The sequence below is a fragment of the Myxocyprinus asiaticus genome, chromosome 11, assembly GCF_019703515.2.
Source record: "Myxocyprinus asiaticus isolate MX2 ecotype Aquarium Trade chromosome 11, UBuf_Myxa_2, whole genome shotgun sequence".
NCBI lineage: Eukaryota > Metazoa > Chordata > Actinopteri > Cypriniformes > Catostomidae > Myxocyprinus > Myxocyprinus asiaticus.
Window position 1 is genome coordinate 30,298,497 of NC_059354.1, and position 26,356 is coordinate 30,324,852.

The 26,356-nt window shown below is 37.4% G+C and overlaps 1 protein-coding gene across 1 annotated transcript in view; it reads right to left on the bottom strand.

Annotated features, from left to right (window-relative positions):
- Positions 1 to 4,178: 4,178 nt before the first annotated feature.
- ptpn4a (protein tyrosine phosphatase non-receptor type 4a) overlaps positions 4,179 to 26,356 on the bottom strand; it is a 73,569-nt gene continuing 51,391 nt past the window's right edge. The window contains exons 10-27 of the mRNA XM_051709861.1: positions 25,740 to 25,828; positions 24,772 to 24,835; positions 21,823 to 21,995; positions 20,857 to 20,925; positions 18,702 to 18,836; positions 17,864 to 18,025; positions 14,973 to 15,126; positions 14,261 to 14,344; positions 14,089 to 14,145; positions 13,438 to 13,594; positions 12,323 to 12,489; positions 8,663 to 8,753; positions 8,518 to 8,579; positions 8,257 to 8,403; positions 8,015 to 8,143; positions 7,537 to 7,685; positions 7,215 to 7,350; positions 4,179 to 4,948 (exon numbers count right to left, since the gene is read on the bottom strand). Coding sequence (XP_051565821.1) covers positions 4,856 to 4,948; positions 7,215 to 7,350; positions 7,537 to 7,685; positions 8,015 to 8,143; positions 8,257 to 8,403; positions 8,518 to 8,579; positions 8,663 to 8,753; positions 12,323 to 12,489; positions 13,438 to 13,594; positions 14,089 to 14,145; positions 14,261 to 14,344; positions 14,973 to 15,126; positions 17,864 to 18,025; positions 18,702 to 18,836; positions 20,857 to 20,925; positions 21,823 to 21,995; positions 24,772 to 24,835; positions 25,740 to 25,828 — 2,118 coding nt within the window. The 3' untranslated portion in view covers positions 4,179 to 4,855. The remainder of the gene's footprint in view (positions 4,949 to 7,214; positions 7,351 to 7,536; positions 7,686 to 8,014; positions 8,144 to 8,256; positions 8,404 to 8,517; positions 8,580 to 8,662; positions 8,754 to 12,322; positions 12,490 to 13,437; positions 13,595 to 14,088; positions 14,146 to 14,260; positions 14,345 to 14,972; positions 15,127 to 17,863; positions 18,026 to 18,701; positions 18,837 to 20,856; positions 20,926 to 21,822; positions 21,996 to 24,771; positions 24,836 to 25,739; positions 25,829 to 26,356) is intronic.

Sequence of the window (26,356 nt, forward strand, 5' to 3'; positions counted from 1 at the left end):
GTGGTTGAAATACCAATTGCATTGTTGCCAGATCTCACAAGAGAAACAAGCAACCTGGTCTGGAAAAACACGTCCAAAATAAGCCACTTGACTCACCAAAATTAGCAAAACTAAGCAATACTTTTTTGGGCAGATTTATCAGCAAAGAAATCATAACAAGCATAAAGTTGATTAACAGTTAAGTGTATTTCTAATTACAGATCTGCTTCTCAGTCAAAACCCGGCAGCATCAAATCTGTAATGATGCATCATATCTAACAATAATTCAGAAATGTACAATGTAAAATGAACAACTGAGTACTTTTTATCTCTAATAATATTTTCCTTGTATCTGGATTAGCCGTGCATGTACAGTTCAGTATGTAGTAATTATATAGTTGTTAAAAAGGTCTTCATTCACAGAATGCTTCATCCACAATGGGCAGTTAGGCAAAAAAATGTGTGATGCAGAAGTTTCCTTCAGGATCAAAGCATGTTGAATTTTTCTCAGGCAAAATGAAGTGGTGTAGCTCCAAAAAGTTACTGTGATAAACCGTTTGGATTCATGAAAAAATGATCGGAACAAAATTAACCAGTTATAACCGGTTTACAGAATTTAAAAGAAGCATTTTCATTCCGGAACAATTGATAATCACTTTGTTCCCGTTTTCGATTACGTTCTGCAAAAAGTCATTAGTTTTCATTTTCGCTCCTTGAACCGTTTTTAGTCCCTGCTTCTGAAGACATGGATTTAGCCGCTGGAGTCTTATGGATTACTTCTATGTTTCCTTTATGTGCTTTTCAGACCTTCAAAGTTCTGGTCACCATTCACTTATAATGTATGGACCTACAGAGCAGAGATATTCTTCTAAAATCTTCGTTTGTGTTCAGCGGAAGAAAGAAAGTCATACACATCTGGGATGGCATGAGGGTGAGTAAATGGTAAGAGCATTTTCATTTTTGGGTGAACTATATTGTGTTTTAGACACAGTACAGTTAAATTAAATGACTGATATGAATTAAACTATTCATGAGAATGTATCAGAACTTTGTGTGCTGTATCTGAATATTACCCCTCAAAAAAATAATGTCAGTATTACCATGGTACTGCTATATGCATGGTATTTACCTGGTACTTCAAAGAACAGTGATAAAAAAAGTGGTACATGGTATTCTCTTGTTAGTCAATGATGGTGAGTGATAAATTAACCATTCACTTTCATGTCACTTTTTCATTTTATACTCTATATGCTTATTTACTTACTTTCTTGAAGTTTGCATGAATACTGCAATGATCAAACAGTGAGCAGCAAGTTGCAACAAAACACTTTATTTAAGATAACCCTTAATTGTAATTGCCTTACAATTTTGTTTGCTGCAACCAGCGCCAAGGTGCTTCCAGGTGCTCTATATTTTTACAACAGCACCACCCACTGGTTACTCTAAGAGTTTGAAACTACAGTGGGTCAGGAACTCTCCTCCCTGCCAAAATCAAGACTTCAATTGTGATATTTACAAATAAAATTGAGGTTGCAATGGTATTATTATTTTGGTGTAGCCTAGGCCTATTTGTAACAGTTTTACATATCTTATGCAAGAACAATCCAGAACACAGCTCACTTTATTTGAAAGATTTTCTTTTTAATATACAACATTGTATGTACACTATAATATTTTCATAAAAATTGACAAGTGGCACAGCTTGACCTTCCTGTTATTTGCAGCAAATAAAACATTAAAACTAGTTTGTAATTGTATGTCTGTTGAAAAAGTGCTGTCTTTACCACAAGGCAGGATGCATTTAGTTTCTCAAAAATTTCATGTCATTTTGCCATCTTATGTTACTGTACGCTGAGCATAGAAGGGAATGATTTGGTCCTAAATCCGAGTTTCTCCAGCAAGTATGACCACAAATAAAAGGTGTACTTGCCTGAGGAAGTAGTACCTTTCAAAGAGTGCAGGCATGGATTCACTTGGATCTGCATTTAACTAAAGATAACCTGTGAAACTGGGCAATTGGTCACAAATTTAAGACAACCTGTATTGAGTTTTTTGTTCAAGATGTCCGAAAACTGCAACATCTTAGCATGAGTAGCCAATGCTTTTTTCTTCTTCTAAAATCAATGCAAATGTTGGATTTCATGGGCTCAAAAACAGTCTGAACCATACACCAGCTCTAATGTGTTGAGTCAGGCCTATCAATGTCAGTTCTGCATGTGCGCAAGAGCGCCAGCCATGCTTGACCCAGCAAGGTTCTTGCCCAGTGAGGTGCTAGACCACAGTCTGCTACAAGATATAAACAGGTCAACCATGTACAGAACAAGAAACTATGAATCTGAATCCACACACAGTACTGCATTTGACATACTGAGGCGTGTAGACTGGACAACAAAAACACATCTCCTATTTGTGAACATGTACATATAACATCGCTTGCGGCAGAGTAACACTGACTCCTCTGATTGAAAATTTGATTTGGAATGGTAGAGTAGTTCATTTTTTGTGGGAACGTTTGCTTTTGGATAGCATAAATGTGTGAAAGACATTCTTCCGCAGAGGAGTTCATTAAAACGCAATCTCATCTTAAAGAATTCTCTGTGTGTGAATTTCTGATGTTATCATTACAAAGTCCAAGTTGGGTTTATGGCTCTGAATTTAATATCTTGAGTCCAGTCTAAATAAAAAAAAATAAAAAAATAAAAAAAAATATATATATATATATATATATATATATATATATATATATATATATATATATATAAAGCTAACCTGCAAAGAACAGAATTTTTTTTTTTTTTTTTTTTTAGTTTATCTGAGCAAAAAACTGGAAAGAGCTGAACCTGTTTAAACAACATACTCTTGATATGAGAGCCTGGACTTTAAACTCCCCAAAAAACTACTGATCAGAGAACAGCTCTACTGCAGCCTGATGGCACTGAATGTTGCTTACAATCAGTCCAATCCAGATGGAGATCACCATCAAAAGAAGCCTGTGGAAAGGTCACTTTCTGTAACCCTAGAATGTGAGGAATACCCCACATGCCCCACTCTCCTGACTAGCTAGCTTTGTGTGAGAAACGAGTAAAATTTAAATCACTATTCCCTGAAAATGTTCTCCTCTGTTGTAGCGTTCAAATAAAGCTATATTTCGGATAAACAAATGACAACATTATTCCAGCACGCAATCCAACATTAATCAAACTTTTATCTTCTTTCTCTTGGGTTTTCTAACGAAACGACAGGGCATCACATGCTTACCTGATCACAAATATTACAAACATTGTTTAAAGCTCAACTGAGCTTTTGTGCAGGAGATGCCCAATGCTTGAAATAGTTTCACTGTTGACTCATGTTCTTTCACAGCTCAGTTTTCTGCTGAAACTCACTATAATGTCTCTGCTCCGTACTACAGTATGTTCATTACTACATCTCTGATTGTGTCACTGCATTGGCACTCCGCAACTCTAATGTATTAATAACATTAATGTGGGGAAAGATGATAGTGTCACGGTTAGAGAAAAGAGTTTGTGACGGCAGAAAATAAATGCTGGTAGCCGCGAAAGCACGAAACTGTTTACTGCGTTTGAACTGAATGATTACGTCAGATGCACGTACGACTCCTCAAGAATCCCTACCAAAAATTCACAGGATAATTCGATATATTGATTCAAATTAGTCATTTTGATATTCGAACAGTGTTATTGGCGCTCAATTCGAACAGTGCTGTTGGCGCTCATGTGTCTTGAAACTGATTGTGACAAGTTTCAATATGCGGAGGTACAAATGATATTTAAGAGCTAAGACAGTGAGGAAGCTTTTCAGTAATTATTTAAATTTCTATCTATCCCTCACATAAAACTATCATATATCTTCAGAAAACTTAGATTATAGTGCATAAAACATATGGACTCCTGTTCCTGTATGCTGATTTTATGGAAATGACCAGTGTGAACATTCTTTAAAGCATCTCCTTTGTGTTCCACTGAAGAAAGAACATCATGCTAGCTTGAGACGGCAAAAGGGTGAGTAAATGATGAGAGAATTATCATTTTTGGGTGAACTATTCCTTTAAATTGAATAGTAATTTAATTGATCAATGGTGGCTAGTAAATGTTTCGTATCTTAATTGCCGAGCCGTGCTTGACACCACTCTATATGTTGTAGACATGGAGCACTTCAGAAACAGCTGCAATGTCAAGTGTTTTAAAGTCCTGACTGCATCAATTTTATTAAGACAGCACAATAAATAAAAATGTATTTCACCCTGTGCCAAAAAAGGGAGAACATATCAAACAGAAAAAAAATTATCCACTATCACTTTAGTAAGAAGTACCAATCTTGAATTCTAAGAAGTGACTTTTTTTCCCCCCAATGGGCAGGGCTCAGCATTAAAACTAAAACACAATAAATATCCCTAATAAAAATACAGATGTTCATCTGAAGCACAGGCCTGGATGTGAATTGTCTTGTGGATTTTTCTTTTCTTTTTTGTTTCCAACTAACTAAGGTGACCACATATAAAAACACTCATTCATTCACGGGCCTGCCCTTAAAAACTTATATATGGCACTAGCAATCTTTTCTATATTCATTATTAACAAATATTTGTCAAAACCCTGAACACTCAAAAGCCCCAACAAGTACCAAATTCACCTTTGTTACATTTTGTGTCCTTATATTCTCTCCTCATTGAAGCTTGGCATTTTGTCTTTTTGCCAGTGTAAAGTGCAGCAGTGCTTGGATTATGTCCCGTGTTCCTGGCTCGAGAAATTTCTCCACCGCTTTGGGTATGTGTCCGTTGCGGAGCCATGATATCAAGTGGAGAGTGTTCCATCAGTGAATTTCAGCATCAATTTCAGGAAAAGCTGGCGTTACATTAGTTTGATTCGTACAGCGTGGACTTGAGCGGTTTCACCAGGCCCTCCTCGTAAACCTTCAGTATAGCCTCACACACAAACTTGAACTGGCTCTGAGAAGACAGAGCACAAATGGTAAGTCATGGTGAATAGAGGATGTATATATCTGTCAAGCAAGAGCAGTCAAGTGTGATGGCAGTATGTGAAACTGGGATGAGAGCATAATTCATGGACTGTGTGTGTGTGTGTGTGTGTGTGTGTGTGTGTGTGTGTGCTGAGAGAGAGAGAGAGAGAATAAATGACATATACAATCACTGTGAAACAAACAAAAGACATGTTCATATTTTAGGAAGTAGATGACAGGATGTAGACAGATGAGGAAAATGTGAGTGTTGCTTCCCCATGCAATACTCGCAACACCGCTTTGCTAGGGTGTTGCGGGTTGTTACTGGTGAGTGTATTCTGTTCTTTCTGCACACAAAAGAACAATCAGACAATGCATCACATGCTCGAAAGTAAAGGTTGACCGATTGTGGCAGCGGCGGCGTGTTCAAGCGTCCGTCCGGAGAGAGAGAAAGCGGTAAGGGCGCTTTCACACACCGATACATCCGTTTTACTGATTAATCGTTGCTGAAAATCAACACAGATAGTTGCCAATATTTTTTGTAATTATTATTAATATTCCTCCGTGTTCTTCTGTGGCCGGCACTGGAGGATTCCACAGTTAGAACGGCTTGGTTCTACAGTATGACAGTGGCCTCTAGAGGTGAAATAAAATCAATCATTGACACCTCCTAGATTTCCTGTATCTAAATCTGTCATCATTAACAATAGTCTTACATATTTTTATCTTCACTTCAATGTACACTCACGACCACTTTATTCGGTTCACCTGTACACCTACCTATTCATGCGATTATCTAATCAGCCAATCGTGTGGCAGCAGTGCAGTGCATAAAATCATGCAGAAACGGGTCAGGAGCTTCAGTTAATGTTCACATCAATCATCAGAATGGGGAAAAAATGTGATCTCAGTGATTTGGACTGTGGCATGATTGTTGGTGCCAGATGGGCTGGTTTGAGTATTTCTGTAACTGCTAATCTCCTGAGATTTTCACACACGACAGTCTCTAGAGTTTCCACAGAATGGTGCAAAAACAAAATACATCCAGTGAGTGGCAGTTCTGTGGATTCATTTTTTAATTTTATTTTTTTTTATCTTATTTTGATTAGCATATTTTGATTAAGTGTTCTAAACTGAAGCAAGGGCATGCAAAGACAAATGTGACTACATGAAAACGTGCCCTGTCAGCAGATACACTGTTTCTCCAACTTCAGTCATCCTGTGAATGATAATAATGAAACCTCTTCTGGTGAGACACGCACGCACGCACGCACACACACACACACACACACCCACCCCTTCATATGGTAAAATGTGTTATAAAAAGCTTAATTTGGTGAATATTTACATACAGCATTGTTTATCACTGTTTATCGGCTTATGCACGATTATTCATTAGAGATGTAATAAAACAAAACAAAAAACGAATAAGGTATAGATATTACTGAATGTTTATTTATATAACCATTATTAATTGTTGAGCTGAAAGCACAGAAATTTCAAAGTAAGAATCCCCAGTATATTATGGGTTTGCTTATAGTTAAAAGTCCCACGTTATGCTCCTAATCATAATTTTTTCTGGTTATTATTACGCATCATGGATTTAATTCATTTTGAACACTTGTAGTCTCTGTGTCTATGCTTGTCATAAGGAAAGACTAAGAACACTCAATAAACAGATTTTAAAAACTATCAGCCGATTAATCAGTTATCGGCCTTTTCCACCACCTTAGTTATCCGTATCGGCAAAATCCACTATCGGTCAACCTCTACTCTAAAGTTCACTGCACAATCACAGACAAAAAGATTTATGAAGGCAAAGTATAAGGTGCCTCTGATGCGCCATTTTATTTATACAGACTGAAGCTGTTGCTGAAATTCCTTTGTATGGATACAGTAAGAATTCATTTGTAATCGCACTGTGACTCCATGAATCAAATTAAATCATGAGGTGCCTAAAGATTCCCAACATAAATGTTTTAAGTAATAGTGTTTTTTTGTTGTTGTTTGTTTTGTTTTTTAGAGCTAATTTATTTACCAGTGTTATTCAACATCATTTTATCTCAGGATGAAAATGTGACATCAAATTTATTTTTGTTGTTTATTTATCATGTCTGATGTTGGTTGTGCAATATTCAGCCTCTTCCTAGCAACTCAAGGCAGAAGTCCTAAAAAAGCCAATCATAAAACTTCTAATGTATAGCTGACAGGAAATTTGAGGGTGAGGAGGAAGAAAGTGGATGGGTAGGACTTACAGGTGTCTGAATCATCATGGCCCTCTGATCCCTCATGGTTCTCACAGTGTCTAATGGATACACAGGCTGACTGCACTCCATCAGACACATCGCCGTCTCCATGGTGATAAGAACTCCTGTTCGGCCAATGCCAGCACTGGGCCATGGTGGAGAGAGAGTTATTTTGTTTGTTATTTCAGTGAATTAAGACCTGATTGCACTGTAATTCACTCTGGATAAAAAGCATCTGCTTGAAGAAAACCTCTATACAACATTTAGAACCTATTATGCAGATACAGCCACAAACAGACCAAGGACTTATGACCACTGTTTTATCATTTACCTGCAGTGGACCACAACGGGCTCATCCTTTCTAGCTCGTTTACTGCGGACCAGAGCCACAAAATCCAGGAAGTCCGTTGAGTCATCTGGTACACCATGGTCAGGCCATGCTAGGTACTGGATCTGGGTCAACTCCCGGCTCTCCCCACTCTAACAGCACAAACAACAGACCAGCAAACACAAAATGACATTGTAAGGACATGGTTATTATAACAGCGTCATCACAAAACAAAGACTGGCTCATCTTGTAAAGCATTTGATGATCTTCTGTTTTTCACAAATATAAATAGGAAAAACAGTTAAATAATTCCATCACCATAGGGACAAAAAATATACTTTTTAAATAAAAAGTGCAAATGGATGATTTCCTCAATTTACTCTTTTACTGGCAGGTGTGGTTAAAAGTTCATTTTGGACCCTGTGTTGTCTAGAAAAAAGGCCAAGTAACACTAAAAAGGCCATATCATTAATACACTTACCTCAATGTGATTAAGGGTCATATCTCTAACCAAGAAAGCAGAGTTTCCCTCCTCCGTTTGGCAGGAAACTTGAAAGCCGCCGTATGTAGCGCTACCTGAGGGGTCAGGCCAGTACTGATGGCACTTCACCTGCAAAAGAAACGGATGGTTGAGCGATCTTATCCAAATAAGATTTAAGAAATGTCATGTTTTAAGTATTTGCAAAGTTTAAAGCAATGTCAAAGATCAGGAGTCACACATACACGTCCTCGCTCAACCTGAGTGGTAAGCATGACTACCATGGAGGAGCCCTGCTCCCACGTCATCTGCCAGAAGTCCGGGCATGTGTTGGGCAGCGGCCCCTGGCAGGCAATATAGCGGTTTATGAGACTGGAGGCAGGGATTTCCATCTGCAAACGTTTCAATAACAGAACAGCATTATGAGAGGCTATCAGTCACATTCTGTCCTCCTTTGGGAGACTGAGTTTCCATGCATGATAATAAAATAATTATGAGCCACTCACATTGATGTAATTTGCATTGATGTAGTCATCTGTGCCTTTCAAGATGACTCTAGTTGCATCATCTGACAAGAAAATAACAAAAACTGATTCGTTTTTTATAATTTCCAGTGGTTAATGCAAAGGAATGGCATGCAGTGATACTCACAAGGTGAGATGTCTCTGTAGCGATTTTTGGAAATATTCTGAGGTAATTTGGCACATGACATTGTCATTCCAGGCCTTTTCCGGTACAGTTGCTTTAAAACAAAACAAGACAAAACACCAATTAATTAAAACTTGTAAATGGGTAGGAATAGGAATCTTAAAATGTGACCTAAAACAGTTTTCATGAATTCCTTTCCACTTTTGTTTGAAACCAGAAATTGTATTCATGAACCATTAACCTCATGAAACATTCACAATTGGAGTCACTGCAGTGATCAGCAGAGACTGTGTCTTTGGACATCCCCTTGTACTTCAAAATCTTCTCTAATCTGAGCATTTTAATGCATGTATTACTTTTAGGACACATTCTACCCTGTGCTTTGTGTGCATGCATGGCTACAAGAATGCGCAATAAGCAAAAAAGAAAATAAAAAAGCCAGTATCTTACCATCTTTTCAAGACCACAGGATAGTTATGTGTGATGGGGAAGCATTTTAACACATTAAAATGGATTTTTCTGCTCTAAAATGTATTTTCCTGCTGAACTTTAATTCACTGCTCCATAACTTGTCCCCACTACATTTTGCCATGACCGATTTCATCCCCAACTCTTGAAAAAGATATAGCTCCTCTTTATTAAATATAGAGGAATAGAGTTTCATTTTGTTAGTGTGTGTGTTTGTGTTATAATCTGCCACTCAAATTTGTAGCTTTTAATGTTTCGCTGAATGAATGGTTGTTATGGTTGTCTTCAATGGTGAATCTTAACATGGGATCCTGGTGACAATGTTCTCTCCCATACAGCTCTCAGACTCATGTAGGACTGCACAATCAACCAAAATTATAATACAGATTACAATTACAGCTGTCGCAATTATATAATCATAAAAAGTGTCAATTAATGCATTCCATATAGGTGTACTCCCACTGTGCAGAAATGTTCTATTTACACCATATTTTTGGGGGCCGTAGGGTGCACAAATGCAGAGCCAAATCTGATGCGTTTAAATTGGTCTAAAGGCATATCCGTAATGCTCAATATCTAAATGATACTGTGTACAATTTATTAAAATGTGACTAACACCTTTTGTTTGTCATGCAATTAAAATATTAAAGCAATTCAGGAATATAGTTCTCAAGTTGTTTTGATGCATAGCCTACATAAAGAGTACGGCATGCAACTGCCCCACACAATAAGTGTTTTAATGTAAATTCTATAAATAAATAAATAAATAAGTAAAAAAAAAAAAAAAAAAAAAAACGCAATTATAACGTCCAAGGAAATAACCAACAATTATGATTTTTGTCATAATCGTGCAGCCCTAGACTCATGCTCTAATTTCTCCATTACTCTTCCATGGCTCACTATCCATTCAAGCAAAATAGCAATAATTGTGTCCCAGTTCCCAATACATCAACCAACCCACTAATGTGCATTAATTGTTGATTTTGTACATTTTATTTCTAATCGTAATGTGATAACAAATTGTTTTGATATGAGCACTAAAGACCTCTAGCCTATGTCACAAAGCAGGATTAAACAGCTAGCTAGATAAGTTTAAACTTAGTTTAAGCGAACTCTGAATTAAGTGGATAGGCTTTCATCGGGGTTCATCGGCATAGTAACATACGCTGATCGGATAACCTGCTCCGGGGCAGGTTATGTTCCAGATCAGAGATGTCATCCAGATACTGGACCAATCAGCTGTGAGCAAAGAGACAGTCACTGCCCCCAACATCTCTCACTCCAATTTAAAGTGCACTTCAACGAGACAATTTTATGAATTTACAAAATAAGCTATTCATAATCATTATCTATTGCAAGAAATATATTTTTTTTTGGCAGTCTTGCATTTGTTTAAAGACACTTTAATTTTTTCCAAATCATTTTCCCACACTAGCCATAAAATATGTTTGAATAAATAAACCTAAAATAATTATATAATTTCAAGTAAGATATTAATACAATATCAATAATGATCGAATGACTTTCAAATATAAAAACTTAATCACTCCACAATATACTGTAGATTAATCAGAAAAGTGTGAATTCCACCCAAACCCTTTCCTATTAGGATTTGCTGGCAGAGATGTCATGAACATACAGTATTTCACTTGAAGTTCAATAAAAGCACACTAGCACACCAAATATGTCTTTATTGTGTCTTATGCTGCTAGAAAGAACAAATAAGTGTTTATTAGTGCATTCCATCTACTCATTTTACAATTGCTCACATTTTTATTATTCAACAGTGTTTTAATGTCTAATAGTATTAAATGATATTAAGTTAGTAATTAAAATTAATACTAAAGCTTTTAATTTCAATTGTTTAAATTTCAAATCAAGATATTAAACTATTAAAATTACAAGCCTGAATGTTCTTGTTGTGGACCTATATAAAGTTACTTTCACATCGATATATTATCTAATTTAATATTTTCACCACATTCAGACTTGTTTTCATGCTCTAGCAGCAGCAGCAGCAGCAATGTTTCTTCTTGCTTTGTAAATGCCTTTAAATTCTTTAGTGATCCTCTGTGCTGTGTAAATGTATTATAATTATTCATTATAGTTATAACTGTGTTTAAATTCTTATAATTTATCATAATTTTCATAAACATCTTCAGCGGAGAAGTAAATCTCGCTGACTCTGTCACGAGATGTTTCTGCACGTGATTGGCTGATAACGAGCGTCTTGATACCACTTAACCCTAATGAAGCCTGATTGGATTGGATGAGTTTTGTCAAACTAAAACCAATCCTGAAATCTAGAATTTGTTCAGCTTTTATTGTGATACATGGCACTGATCTCATCAGATCAATACATCACAAATTTATCAAAATAGTAAATGATCCTAAAATACTTGACCATAACCTCACTATCATTCATGAACTAAGGCATGCATTCACCAGCACTTCTGCAAGCAGGCATAATATCTAACAGAAAGATATTAGGGCTGCCTGATGAATGAAAAGTAGTAATAGGAAGTTCTTGCTGATATGACCACATCATGAATAACACTGATTGCTGTAAATTTCACAGCATGCTGCATACGTTTACATAAGATATAGCAGATAAACTTAAACTATACATACATGTACAGTACTGTGCAAAAGATTTAGGCACTTGTGAAAAATTTTGCATAGTGACGATATCTTTAAAATTAATGAAATAAATAGTTTTCATTTATCAATTGTCATACAAAGTCTAGTAAACATAAAAAAGCTAAATCAACATTTGGTGTGACCACCTTTGCCTTTAAAACAGCACCAATTCTCCTAGGTACACCTGGACACAGTTTTTCTTGGTAGTTGGCAGATAGGATGTTCCAAGCTTCTTGGAGAATTCGCCACAGTTCTTCTATCTATTTAGGCTGTCTCAATTGCTTCTGTCTCTTTATGTAATCTCAGACTGATACAATGTTCAGTGGGGGGCTTTGTGGGGGCCATGACATCTGTTGCAGGGCTCCCTGTTCTACTGTTCTAATCTTTTCTATTTGCAAAAGTAATGTTTGGGAGACTAACATTTATATTTCCTATTGACACACTAAAGCTAAAGATATATATAACCATCTTAAGACAAATGCTTTTGTGAAACATCTTATGTGCCTAAGACTTTTGCACAGTACTGTATTTTAAGAACTCTTTATAATAACTCACATCAAACTGAGCCAGAACAGCACCACTGTTAAGACCCTCTTTTAGCTGCAGCATGGAGTCCCTCCAGGCGTCCTGGTCCAGATGGGAGGGATCTGTGGGAGATTTCTCTGGGATGTACTGAAAATCCGGCTCTGTCTCCAGTTTCTCCTCAACTACATCATAGATGGCTACATAAGGATAGACAGTGAATGTTAGTCCAAATAAGCACACAAGGTGTTTGCATGCATAGAAGTTTGAGAATGACACGTGTTCCAATTCTGTAGAACTTTCTGCAGAAAAACTGGGCAGACCTAGCAATAACTCGGAAGACAATAAAACATTTTTGTGTGATTATGTAATCTAGGCCTTAGGCTTGAGGTTAATTTCATTGGGGAACAATATTTTTCGTCAACAAAAGCAAAAAAAGTGAACTGATCAAATCAATGCTGTCCATAAAAATCATAATTATGAGAATGCTGAGAAATGTAGTATTTTTTTTATTATGGTCTATATTTGCTTTCATCATGACTCTTTAAAAGAGTATTCTAAGTTCAGTACAAGTTAAGCTCCATCAACAGCATTTGTGGCATAATGTTGATTACCACAAACATTTATTTCGACTCATCCCTCCTTTTATATATATATATTTAAAAAAAAAAAAAAATCGTGGTAGGCACTTACAATGGAATTGACTTTTTTTACAGTCATTTTAGGGTTTGTTAACATTACATCATCATGGCAAAGAAGTTGTAAAATTGACTATAACTTTACACTTAAAAGGTTAGTCAGCAATTTTATCACATTAAAATCATGTTAACACATACTGTATATTGTGGCTATACTTTTAAAACAGTGAGCATTTTAACATTTTGGACTGGCCCCATTCACTTCCATTGTAAGGGCCTCACTGGAACCCACCTTTGTGCTTTTTTTCCAAAGAAAAAGAGGGCCAAGTGTAAATACATTTTTGTGTTAATCAATATTATGCCACAGTCGTTTGAGCTTAACTTGTACTGAACCCGAAATATTCCTTAAATGACACTCAGTTGGGGCTAAAAGAATTAAGACATTGTGGTGATATTCATGTGTGCTAAACAATCATTCTGACATAAAATGTAGTCAAAGCCAGAGCTCACCATTGGGGCGCACCAAAAGGATGAGCTCCCCCGAGTGACTCTCACAGCTAGCCTTGATGAACATGACTACCTGATCATGCGTGTGCTCTGAAATATCTCGACCATTGATCAGCACAACCTGATCACCCTCGTTCAGACGAGGCACACATAAATCAGCCTAGAGTGGAGACACAGACAGAAAATTATGAAATGAAAAAAAAAAAAAGAAAAAAGGAGTACTTCATGCAAAATTTGAATATTCAGAATATTCTGCATTCTGCAATGCTGCATTTCATTCAACTCAAATGTCAGAATTTTCAACTTCCCACTTTTGAAAGTATAAAAGAACGGCATGTCAGCCTTACATCCTGGAAACTCGGACGGACATTAATTATGTTTCGATATACACCATCTTCCAAGCATGGGACAACAGAGTTCCTTTATGATTGGAAGCTAGATATCAAGTAAGAATATTCCACATCAGATTTTGAATGGAGTCCTTCAACACACATGCATATATAAAACAGTGAACTGGGTCAAATCCACACTCATCCACCCCTAATCCTATAGGGGTCACTGTTCAATGAGCCTATTCTATTTTTGTTAATCCCAGCAGCTCTATAAAGGTTTTTACTGCAGTATATACAACAATGAACAGCCCCTTTAACATACCGATGTTCCAGGTGCTACCCGAGACACAATTATGGGCATCTTCTGATCAGAGCCACCCTGAACATGAGAGAGAGAGAGAGAGAGAGAGAGAGAGAGAGAGAGAGAGAGGGTGATTACAAAGCAAATGAATAATCAGTCAGTCACAGAAAATTACAGATGCTGAATAACTTACCTTCACATTAAACCCAAATCTTCCATTCTCATCTGGTTTCATCTTGATCAGAACAAGATTGTCATGAGGAACGACTCCATTGGGCTAAACAAGCAACACAAATTCACAATAATGTCAACATTTGCATATAACATTAAATTCTTCAAAAATTTAAGAGACACCATATTATACATGTATAGCTAATTTGCCTTGGTTTAAAGCACTGAATGCACCTTCATACGTTTTCTGACTTTCAAAACATTTTATAAATGTTTTAATTTTTCTGAAGACTTATCTTTTTAAGTTAACTTTTGATTAATATTCTTTAAGTATCTTTAGTAATGTATTTTTTTTTTATTATTTTCCTTTATTTTTAATTATTAATCATTTTAATTATTTAATTATTATTATTTTTTTGTCATTTTTATCTAGTATATACTTTTTCTAAATGTTTTTAGCTGCATTTTATGTATGAATGGTTCCGTAAAAATGTAATGTATTACTGTTTCACAATACAATACAATACAATACAATACAGTGTCTCTTAATTGAACGGTGTGCACAAACCACAAGGTGTTTTATTACTTTATGAGAAACCACATCAGTGGCGTACCATACAAGGGAGGGATGGCAAGACTATTAACGCAAGTACCATCCAACTTTAGAAAGAGCAAAAACCAAAGCACCGCATGGACAGGATCTAGGTTGAGTGAGTCAGTAAATGTTGTCTTACCGTGGCCTTGTCTGTTGCTATGGGGACATTGTACATTTCGTTGATGTGGTTGTCTAAGTCCTGTTGGGAGTGGGATAGTATAAGTTGGCTCAGGTTCTTCCGGGACTGTTTGGGTGGGAGGGCAGGGGGCAGGCCTTCAATGCCTTCCGGAGACCTTGTGATTTTAGGGAGAAATTAAAATAAAGCTTGGAGAGTGAGATGTGATTCCTCAGAAAGAGTTCACCCAAAAATGAAAACTCATCATTTCAACAACTTCAACATTTACTGCCCTCATGTTTGACTATGTGTATGCACAAATGAGTTTTAAGAGCTAAGATTTGGTAGGACTTAGAATATAGCGCACAAGTCGTAGGACTACATTACTTTTACAGTGCTTTTTGGAGTCCCTGCTTTCATATATTGAAAATAGCAAAGTACACATTCTTCAAAACAGCCCTGTTTGTGTTTCATGGAAGAAAGTCAGTTATTGCAGGCATTTTTTTTTTTTTCAACACGTGAACAATGCATCATCAAAACCTCAGCAGTAGTATTCTTGGAATCCAACCAGCTATTTGAGACGTTAAACTGGTTCAGCAAATTTCAGTTTAATATGTTTCATTCAGTTGAACTGAACACATTATACTGTCACAATTCAGTGAACCATTAAATTATGCAACACATTGTGTTTTAGCTTTCACACTTGGGTGCACACTTCCACAAGAACACAGCACCATGGTGTTCATGAGTATTTGAGAGTGCTGTTCACATATGGAGCATATAAGTGTGTGCATCACCATGTGTGCATCAACTCACACTGTCCCCGTTTGGCTTTTGTTGCTGTTTCTAGTTGTTTGTATTCTCACCCCTGGCAGGGTGTCAGAAAGTGACCGCTCTGACCAAAACTTAACACATTACGCTTCTGCAGAGCAGCTCAGAAGGCCAAAAGTCACATACAGTACAGCAAGTGTGTTTATCTACACTGCTACGAGAGCTGGGACTTTCATCGATATAGCACCGAAGAGTGAAGTCATTAAAATATACAGCAAAAAGAGAAGTGACCCAAGGGACAAAAAAAAAAAAACTAAAATAAAAAAATACATAAAAAGAGATGGCTCTCAGGTGGTTTTGAGCAGCCATGGGTTTTAGAGTGCAGACAACAATGAGGATGCATTCAGTCATGTCATTGGACTCAAACTTGAAGCACTTTTTTAAAACTGTTGCCAAATCGCGTTCTTAAAGGAACGAACAGCATCCAAGTCAGATGTCCCAACATACAGAGTTGTCAATCAGGACGTATTCTGTAAGGTCATCGGACTCCAACTTGAAGCGCTTTTCTGACTTTTGCTGAAACGTGTTCTTGATGGTGCAAATAGCATCCAGGTTAGCATAACACTAGTATTTCAGCTATATTTGAAGGCCAGTTTGCATATAATGCAGGTTACTGTAGCATTTATGTGAACTTTATCAGAGTAGCCAATGGAATGTTCTCAAAATTATCAGTGTTGATACAACGCTATGTGCATGTGCAATACAGATAGGGAGAATGTGTAAGATTTGTGTATGCGTCTTTTAATGCGAGTCTGACAGAACATCACAGCCTATAATTGGGCCACTGCGTTTTTTTTTAGTCCGGAGCCACAGGGCTTCACACCTGCTGTATTTCCTACAGAGGTGTTGTTGGGCGCCTTGTCGACTTCAGGCCGATGGTGTTGACTATGTTAGATGTAGTCAACTTGTCCAGTAGTCTGTGATACCCCTAGTGCTTAAAGCACCACTATTCAGTGGTGGGACTACAGCGCCAGTGCAAAATAAATCATATTTTACCCAAGCACAAAGCGCTTGTCATTTTTAACACAGACCCATCAAAAAGCAATGTGCCCACTGCTCTGACAGCGGTAAACACATTTTACAGCAGCACATTTTACAGTGTGTGTTTAGTTTCCATTTGGGGCCATTTAAGGGCGCAGACAGAGGGTGGTGGCTGTGATTAGAAGGCACAGACAAAACAAAAAGCTAATAAAAGACAGTTTGCTGCAGTTCAACCACATTTCACATCTGAGGAGCAAAACTGAGATTTTTTCACACTAAATTATGTGGCTGCTGCAAATAGTGTTTTATAATAACTGAAATGATTTGATGTTTTAATAAGTAAGTTAGAGTGGCTCTGAGGTAAAAAAAAAAAAAGACTTGAAAAGCATTATAAAGCACACTAATAAAATAAACTAATGACTAAACCAAATGTCCGGTAAAAGTGTTCAGTAGTATACTCCATTAAGACAATTGCCATGCACAAAAAAAATCTCATATGGATAGAGGTTACAATCTTTTAAGGATTTTGGGAACTTGAGGCTTACTGAAATTACTTCAAATGATTATGTCAACATTTCATAGACTTATGACTTTAACATCTGAAATGCTGTACCCTTAAAAGGTAGAATCCATAACTTGTCTTACCTTGACAAAAACAACAGCAACACAATATAATAACTTCTGTTCTGAACAAGTCATTAACATGCATTATACAATGCTTTACAGCGTACCAGTTTGTACACATTGAAATGTGTAAATATATGAATAATAATTGCATGTAATTTCTAAAAATCTGAATGTGTATTAACGAATTACCTATGAAGCATTTTATACTGTAATGGAGCTACATTTTTGTCATTTCACGAAGAAAATGTGAGTTGCTTGCCTTTGCAAAACTCACTGCCACAACGATAGAGTGTTCTGTGTGGATTTAGCACATTGCTAAATTGTTCTGGGTGGTTGCTAGGTGGTTGCTTAGCCTAAGTCATTATGAAATTGTGGACTCTTGATATAGCTCAGGGTGCTCCTTCAATGTAAGGGTGTGGGAAAATTATTACTTGGTGTTTAGATTTTGCTTCTCTTGGAAAAGAGGAAGTACTCACGGTGTAGACTCCAGGCTGATGCTGTTGGCCTGCGTGGAGGAAGCTGATTTGTGATTGGAGAAAACAGGCAGACTGGGTGAGGCATGGATGACATGATCCACCAAGTGACCCATGGAAGAGGGCCGCAGCCGAGGACCCTCTTGTACAAACAAGGAGTTCCTACTGTTGATAGAACATTTATAGGTGCTGTAATCATTTTCACCCATTTGTTTTATATGTAAAAGTACAATGTATTATCACATGATGTAGCACATGAATTTGGGTGTTGATCATTCATTATAATGCACTGACACAGAAAGCGACAGCTTTATTACAGCTCTTTGCAGCTGTCTGACTTCATCAAATTCAGTCTAAACCCACATATTATGGTAACCTTCCTCTGACTCCCTGCATGGGTGAATCTCACAAAACATTTGTCATGAAGAACTTATCTGTCATATTTTACCTCACAATCAAAATGAAATAGGACCATGAAATAAGGCCTTTTTAAGACCAATAGTACTTTTTGTATTGTGACATTAATTTCATGACAATGGTGCACCCACAACCACATACTCAACCGTAACTCAAAATAAATATTTATATAAATATGGGGGAAAAGTGTGCTGTCAAAAAACTGTCAATAATGTCACAATGCAAATAATTGCAATGGTCATAAAATAGACTTCAATTTCTTTATGCAAAGAATAATTTACATTTTGGGGGAAATTTTATACGTTTTTTGTGAGATTCACCTGCATAAGGCTTACAAATGTGTCATTTTCCCATAACCCTTGATCACACTGCCAAGTCTTTGCTCATTAGACTGAGCATTCCATTGAAACAGAGAGGCACTCACTGGTTGGGTGTCCCAGGGGGTGAGCGGGTGGGCAGGCTACGGGTCTCTAGCCTTTCCTCAGACAGTGAGTTCATGCTCATTGCTTCCCAGTCCGTCACACCCATCAATTTCCTGCCCAGGGGCTTGCTTGGAGATCTAGGAGATGAAACACAGTCTGTTAATCTCTACTATGCCACAGGACAGCCAAAGAAAAAGGTCACATATAAGTCTCTGATGTAAGACACTCAAAGAAGCCAGGTTAATAACAAAGATATTATTTCAGCGAGCATATGCAATGGATACTAAAAGATTGTTTTCCTGGTCTGAGCCTCTAACTAGTATTCAACTGCATCTTGCCAAATGTCAATTTGAATTGGTTAAATTGAAAATTGGTTAAAAGAACTGCACAACCAGTAGTGAAAGTAATTATTTGTTGGTCCCTGCCCTGGCCACTATCACAATTTATGGTGGTTTCAACTCTTTTGGCCTTAAGTAAAAACTGTATATTTTTTGGAACTAAAGTCCAAATTAATCTGAAATACAGTAGTAACAAACATCTGATTCCATTATGCATAAAGTTCTTAAAATTATGTTTATGCCTCTTAAGAAACATACTGGTAGTGTTGAGTTTTGCAATATAAGAACAATATAAGCACTTCTCATTCTAACAGGAATACTCAATTTGTCATCAGGATTTGGAGAAGCCTCAGTAATGGCCAACATTTCAATAGACTGATCGGAAAAGACTGGTGTATAAAAACACCAACTGTTAAAATCTTTGTGAAAGTGTTGTACATACACTAGTTACGCCATCACTTGGTTAAGACAGCACTATTTCAGTGTTCTATAAGAAATGCCTCATTGTTAAAGTAATAGTTCACCAAACAAATGATCATTCTCTCATCATTTACTCACCCTTATGCCATCTCAAACTTGTATAACTTTCTTTCTTTTGCTGAACACAAACAAAGATATTTTGATGGAGGTATGAGGTGCCCATGAAAAAATTATTAGAAAATAAAATAAAGTTTCATCCACATCTCCCTACCGGCTGTCTTTTTTATTTTCAGCTGTTTTTATTATTTTTTTCCTTTGCAAATTGTAAATATGTGTAAAAATGGGCGCGAGCCGTTCTTTCATGTTTGTTGAAAAAGCAGAGCGAGGTATTGGGTAACAGGAGACAAAAATAGTTATAAAATAAAATAAAACAATCACCCACGTCTCCCTACTCACTGTTTTTAATTATTTTCAGCTGTTTTCTTTTTTCTTATTTTGTTCCTTCGCAAATGGTGCCAATAAGCGCAAAAATGGACATGTTTGTTGACATGTTATCAAGAATAAACTGCATGTTTGTGAATTAATTTCATTATCTAAATTTTAAGATGCATTTTGGGCGATCCGTTTGAAACAGGGCAATGCCAAACTCAGTTATAACGACTGGTTTTTCACCTGTAACGTGTGGATTTAAAGGGAAATAAGCGTACGATCGGAAAAAAAAAGCAAATGTAGGAACATGCACAATAGGGACATAGATATGAGCAGCATGCACACTAGAAGCTCAGTTACAGGTACTGCACTAAAATAACTCTGAATTCTGCTCTAAACATCATGTTTGCGAATAATTAAGAGAAACTGTGTGCCGGTTTTAAGCGCTTTCTTTCTCATCTTTTACTTTTTTGCGATTTATTATCATTCTGTAATACACAGACGTAATGATTGATGTACATCCTCATGAAATCAGAGACTTTCTCCTCGAAATCTGAACACAAGTGGTCAAAAGGGACGACTAGGTGTAACGGTGATGTGTCTCGCTTGCACACTTGTGATCGGATCACCCAAAATGCAACGTAATACCAGTGTACATATGGCCTCAGTCGGGGAAGAATGATCGTGTGGTTGAGACATTATAGTCCTGTATTGTGCGCACCAGCACAGCCAAAAACAAGACTGAGTCGCAGAGGGCCAACGGCAAGACGTGTAGTGCACGCTTGGCTTAAAGTTCAGCTGCTAAACCAAATCATCCCTCACCAGCATTGGCAGTTCATAGCAGTTGTTTTCTTTATAAAAAAAATACTTCCACAGAAAGTATTTTTTCAGTGAACCATATCAAAACCAGATTTGTGGTTCCAAGTAAAAAGAAAACCACCAAAAATGCAAAGCAACAAGCACACATTACCTTGCAAATATTCTGGTCTTGATTCCCTTCTCCTTGCCATACTGAACAGATTGTGCTTCCGTCCTCCCACTGTGAAGAGATATACAATGTTTGTCATGATTTCAACAGTATTTCACAACATTTAATATGACATTCTTCCTGAGATCTACAAAACAACTAATACTCTGTGAATAAATGCAACATTTCATATTATGCACTTACTCGTGATTGACCAAAATAACAGCTAGGCCAATATTTGGCCAGATATTATTGGCATTAGCAGATTAACGGAAAGCTTGTTTTCTCTTTGTGCCAGTTTCAAAATCTACCAACAGCCCTGTTAATGAATAATGCACAGTATGTTTTTCAGTAAATTTCAATTGCTTTAATAACATTTTATTAGCCTATATCACTTATCGGCATTATATTGGCCATCAGCTAGCCCCCTATAGATCGGTATGAGCCATAAAAAATAAAAAAAATACATAAAAAACATAGGTAAATCACTAGCTGATGCTGCTCAAAGTACTTGAACAGCAGCTAAAGAGTTCAAATGTGTTTTATTATAAACTGCAGTGGGCACCAATAAATACTGATAAAGACAGAAAGCAAAGCAAAATAAATTATTAATCACCTCCTCTTCCTAGTTTCTTGATATATAATACTGGCTAAAAGAGCATCATCAATCTTTCAGGAGTTTTGTAGCATCTGTAGCCTTCCTCAGCACTACTGCACCTCAGTATTATGAAAGTAATATGAAAATAAATAAGACTACACAAACTCAAAAACCTATAAATGTCTGCTTCAAAACAGTACTGATACATATGCCCATGCCCCACAAAACAAAAGCTTTACTACTAGTACATTTGTCAGAAACTTTTCATAGCAAAGTTGCACTTCCTCAAATTGTATGCCCAATATTTTACCGTTTCAAAAAAAATTCTAGGAGGAGGAGGATGATGAAGGAATATTGGAGAAATCTTTTACCAGTAACGAAACTTGGAGCCCAAACTGAAGTAGTGTGCAAAGAAGTTCTTCTGTGGGGGAACAGGGTGATCTAGCCGAAAAAATGTATGGTGTTCCACACAGGCCTTCCAGAGGTTCTTGCAGGCCCTGTAGTTTACCATGTTGAAACCCAGCATTGTATCTCTTGTCTCATTCTGTAGGCAACAGATGAAGCCAATGAGTGGCAAACAAAGAGTAAAAGGAAAGGCGAAGGAACATGTGAAAACTGTCCTGAGACTGTTACATCAGGCTTACTGCATGCTTAACCCAGAATAGAGGAGATGTGGGAAGCATTTACAATTACATTTGTTTATGGTTTCCGTTGCTGAGCTGAACCAAAAGACTAAGAAATGAATGTTGGTGAAAGAAGCCTAGTTCCGGGGGCCTGGTCAGCTCAGTGGTAAAGATGCTAGCTACCACCCCTGGAATTCGCTAGTTCGAATCCCAGGGCATGTTGAGTGACTCCAGCCAGGTCTCCTAAGCAACCAATTTGGCCCGGTTGCTAGGGAGGGTAGAGTCACATGGGGTAACCTCCTCGTGATCGCTATAATGTGGTTCGTTCTCGATGGGGCGCGTGGTGAGTTGAGCGTGGTTGCTGCGGTGGATGGCGTGGAGTCTCCACACGCGCTATGTCTCTGTGGCAATGCGTTCAACAAGTCACGTGATAAGATGCGCGGGTTGACGGTCTCAGACGTGGAGGCAACTGGGATTCGTTCTCCGCCACCCGGACTGAGGAGAATCACTACGCGACCACGAGGACTTAAAAGCCTAGTTCCAAAGGTTTTTGACTTGGAAGAAATATGCACCAAACTTGCACTGCCTCCATATTTTTTTTAAGGGTAAGAGAGGCTGAGAGGCTGTGCTCTTTTAGAATATAGTCAGAACTAAAGGATGTTGCAACCACTAAAATCATGGCATATTCGCAATATAGCATTGGCTTTATTGCCTTTATGAAATGGCTACTACATATTAAAAATACTGAGGACACATTTTCATTAAAACATGATTTTAATTTGATAAATTAATTAGGTGCCACCCTTCCGAAAGAAGATATAGTCAATTCAATGTAAACTAACATTGATAGCTGGTTTCTACAGCCTCTTTTCCACTATCGAGCCAAATGGTATTTGTTGAGTAACCATGCTGTTCCGCAGTGATTTGGGCTCGTCAACAGTTACGGTTTCTTTTTTCACTGTGGTGTGGGGAAATTAGCATTAGAATGGACTGACAGGGCAAGTGACTTGTCAATCGTAAGTCGCTACGTCAATACAGGTGTTGCACCAGCACTGTTCTATGTCCTGAGTACGGTTAGCTAATCATGCTGAGAAATCCAGGCTGGGAACAGTTTGTAATCATAATGTACTGAACCGTGTTCCAGTGGAAATGCTACTGGAACCGTTACTCACCATGCTCTGAACCGTTTGGCATGATGGTGGAAAAGCAGCTTATGCTGTGCAGTGATAAAAACACAGTATCCAGATTAGCAGGTGTTTCAAGTCATAGCTTATAATATAACATAGTTTAACATAGTTATAATATTTTGTATTTTAGCACAGCTGGAATGCTTTATTGACCAACAACAGCATCCAAGACCGGAACAATCCATTTAATTAAAAAAAACGTAAAATTTGCCTTCAAAGTATCAGGAGTCCCAGAGCTTTGTTACAACCAACTTTATGTTCAACTTCTGCCCTGAATGTTACATTCATTATGCCCTCTTTTTATCAATGCTTTCTGCATCTGGCTTGTTTTGCCAAATGGGTTTCCATTTGAAACCTGCCCAAAGTACCCAGAATGCTCTGCTCTAGAGACCTATTAGGACTGATACTCTTATCAGCAAGACGCCATTGGTCACCAGGGACTCCAGACAGAGGTAAATGCACTTTCGCTGCACTGTTTTTGGTTGTGCAAATCACAGAGGCTGTTACCCAGGTCCAGGGAAATCGGACCCACTCAGTCAAGCTGTGCCATCTGGGCATCAATTATGGATCATGACATCATTGAGTCCTGCTTTTAGTACAAATGCCTCTGAAAGGCCCCTGTGCATTATTCACACTGTTGGGGTGTTTTAAGGTCTCCAGGAGAGGGTTTGACACTGTGGAGACCCAGTTCAGGTACACAGACTCCTGTTGATTCTAGGCAATTGACACAATTCCGACGTCAGGTAGTGTCTTGCTCCCCCTCATGCAAAGTGCATCATCTACTCTCCATAATTAAGCTGTAAAGAGTCTCTCTCATTGCACCAACACTGACAGCAGGGTAGTAATTATGGAGGGATTTAAAATAAACAAAGATCAGTGGTGCTGTGGGAGCCAATATGCTCCTTAATTTGATGAGTTTGCTTTATTAATAGGAATTACTGCTCCCTGCAGTTTGTAAATGGGAGTGACATAAGTCTGTTGGGGTTGTCTTCAGATTTTACAAATTCGAACCAGTTAACAGCATGGGATAAACAGTCATTCTACAATGAGGTCTGAGTACATGTACACAAATTTGTTACCACACAGAATTACAAAATGATTTCAGTCAACATGAAATTCAAATCGACCCACCTGTTTTGATAGGAAATACTTCAAGATGCGACAGAAAACTGCACTGGTCTTACTGTAAACGATTCCTCATTACACATTATTCTAAAGAACAAATGTTGCTTTTCATAATTGTCCATCAAAATGCGAAAACATACTCCATGTTTGAAACAGGTTTTCTACAGATTGCTGCGTGAATCCGGGGAAAATAATATTAACTAAAATATCCTATTAATAGCCTATAATATCCTAATCATAGCCTACTTTTCATGAGTCCTGCACTACATTACTTCCAGCTGAATATCCTGTTTCACTCAGAAATGCATCCCACTACGGAAGTTAAATGTCTTGCGGATGTTGTTTCATTGCACTGAATCATGATTGTCAAAAAATGTTCACTCACCGCCTCTTTTCTCAGCTGGATGAAAAACTGTTTGCATTTAAAAGATATTTTCACAATCTTCAACCTAATACAGAGAAAAAAAATGAATAAAATGCAATGTGGTTAGCAAACATATTTTCAAGGGCAGCAATAAATGCACATTCGGAGCGGTTCAAATTTCCAAGTGTCTGTAAGCTTCCCTCCTATAAAAACATGACTCACAGTTAAGCTAAATATATTCCACAATACACACACTTATGTCTGAACAAACACATGCTGGAGCAGCATCACCTACTTATGACACATTTGGTCACACGACCTTAAGTACAACACACAGTCAATGACTCAGAGTAGTTGAACTGAAGTTCACTTGTATTTAGAGAACATTCACCATTAACATCCATCTATCTTTGCAACTATGAGCAGCAATTGTCAACACTTAATTTTTTACCATCACTACTGTGGTTTTGGACCACAAGGGTGAGTGATAGAACAATCGATAAGTGCAACTGTTTGCCCTGAGAGGTTAGTGGACATCTGTGTGGACAAACAGCCCTGTTCTCTTCTGGACTAAATATAATCTGCAAGGAAAGCATCTGTGCATTTATTTCAAATGGGAGATGCTTGGACTACAGCTACAGAAGCAGCTGGCTTGTGTGTCAGAAAAATAGCCTGGTGATAGGGGGTGGGATGGATTAACGGTTTGTCTGATGAGGATTTGGGTGTCGCTGTTCCACTTCTTACAAAACAAAAAATCAGTTAAAAACAGACAATGCAAAAAAAAAAAAAAAAAAAAGTGCTTATATGATATTTTAAAATGTCTGATTTTCTCTGTTCTTGTCAAAATGTTAAAGATCTTGAAATGAAATACACTCACACACCCTCACAAACTAACCAATTGGCAGGTTTGTGGCCTCAGCAACAGCTGTTACCCTTTATGACTTGAATGAATATGAATATGATTGACACAAATAAAAAAGTTCACTTACCATGGAAAGAAGTTGATTCGTAACCTGTTCTTATAGATGGCTATGCCGGCTGACATCACCCCGACGAAAATCTCCGTGTTGCTTTGATCCTGAAAGTGGATATAGATGGAGAGAAAGAGTAAAATAATTAATGAGGATTGTTTAATATTTTCTAAACCGTGCTCTACTATGTTGTTTAAAGGATATAGCAATAATAATAAGCATTTTACTATCAGCTTGTGTTCTTGAACTTGAAGTGAGAATAAAAGAATTGAACAAGTAATAATGAGTTCTGCAATAATGTAATAAGCAGAAAAGTAATAATTTATATATATAAATAAGAGAGAGAGAGAGAGAGAATTGTGCAAAAGTCTTTAGGCACATTAGATTTTTCACCAAAGCATTTGTCTTAATATTTTATATCTTCTGCTTTAGTGTGTCAATAGGAAATATACATTTTAGATTTCCAGACTTTTGCAAACAGAACAGAATAGAATAATAGAACAAGGAGTTCTGCAACAGATGGTTTGGACCCCACATAGCCCGGATCGCAACATCATTGGGTAAGCCTAGGATTGTATGAAGAGACAGAAGCAATTGAGACAGCCTAAATCAGGGGTGTCAAACTCAGTTTCGGC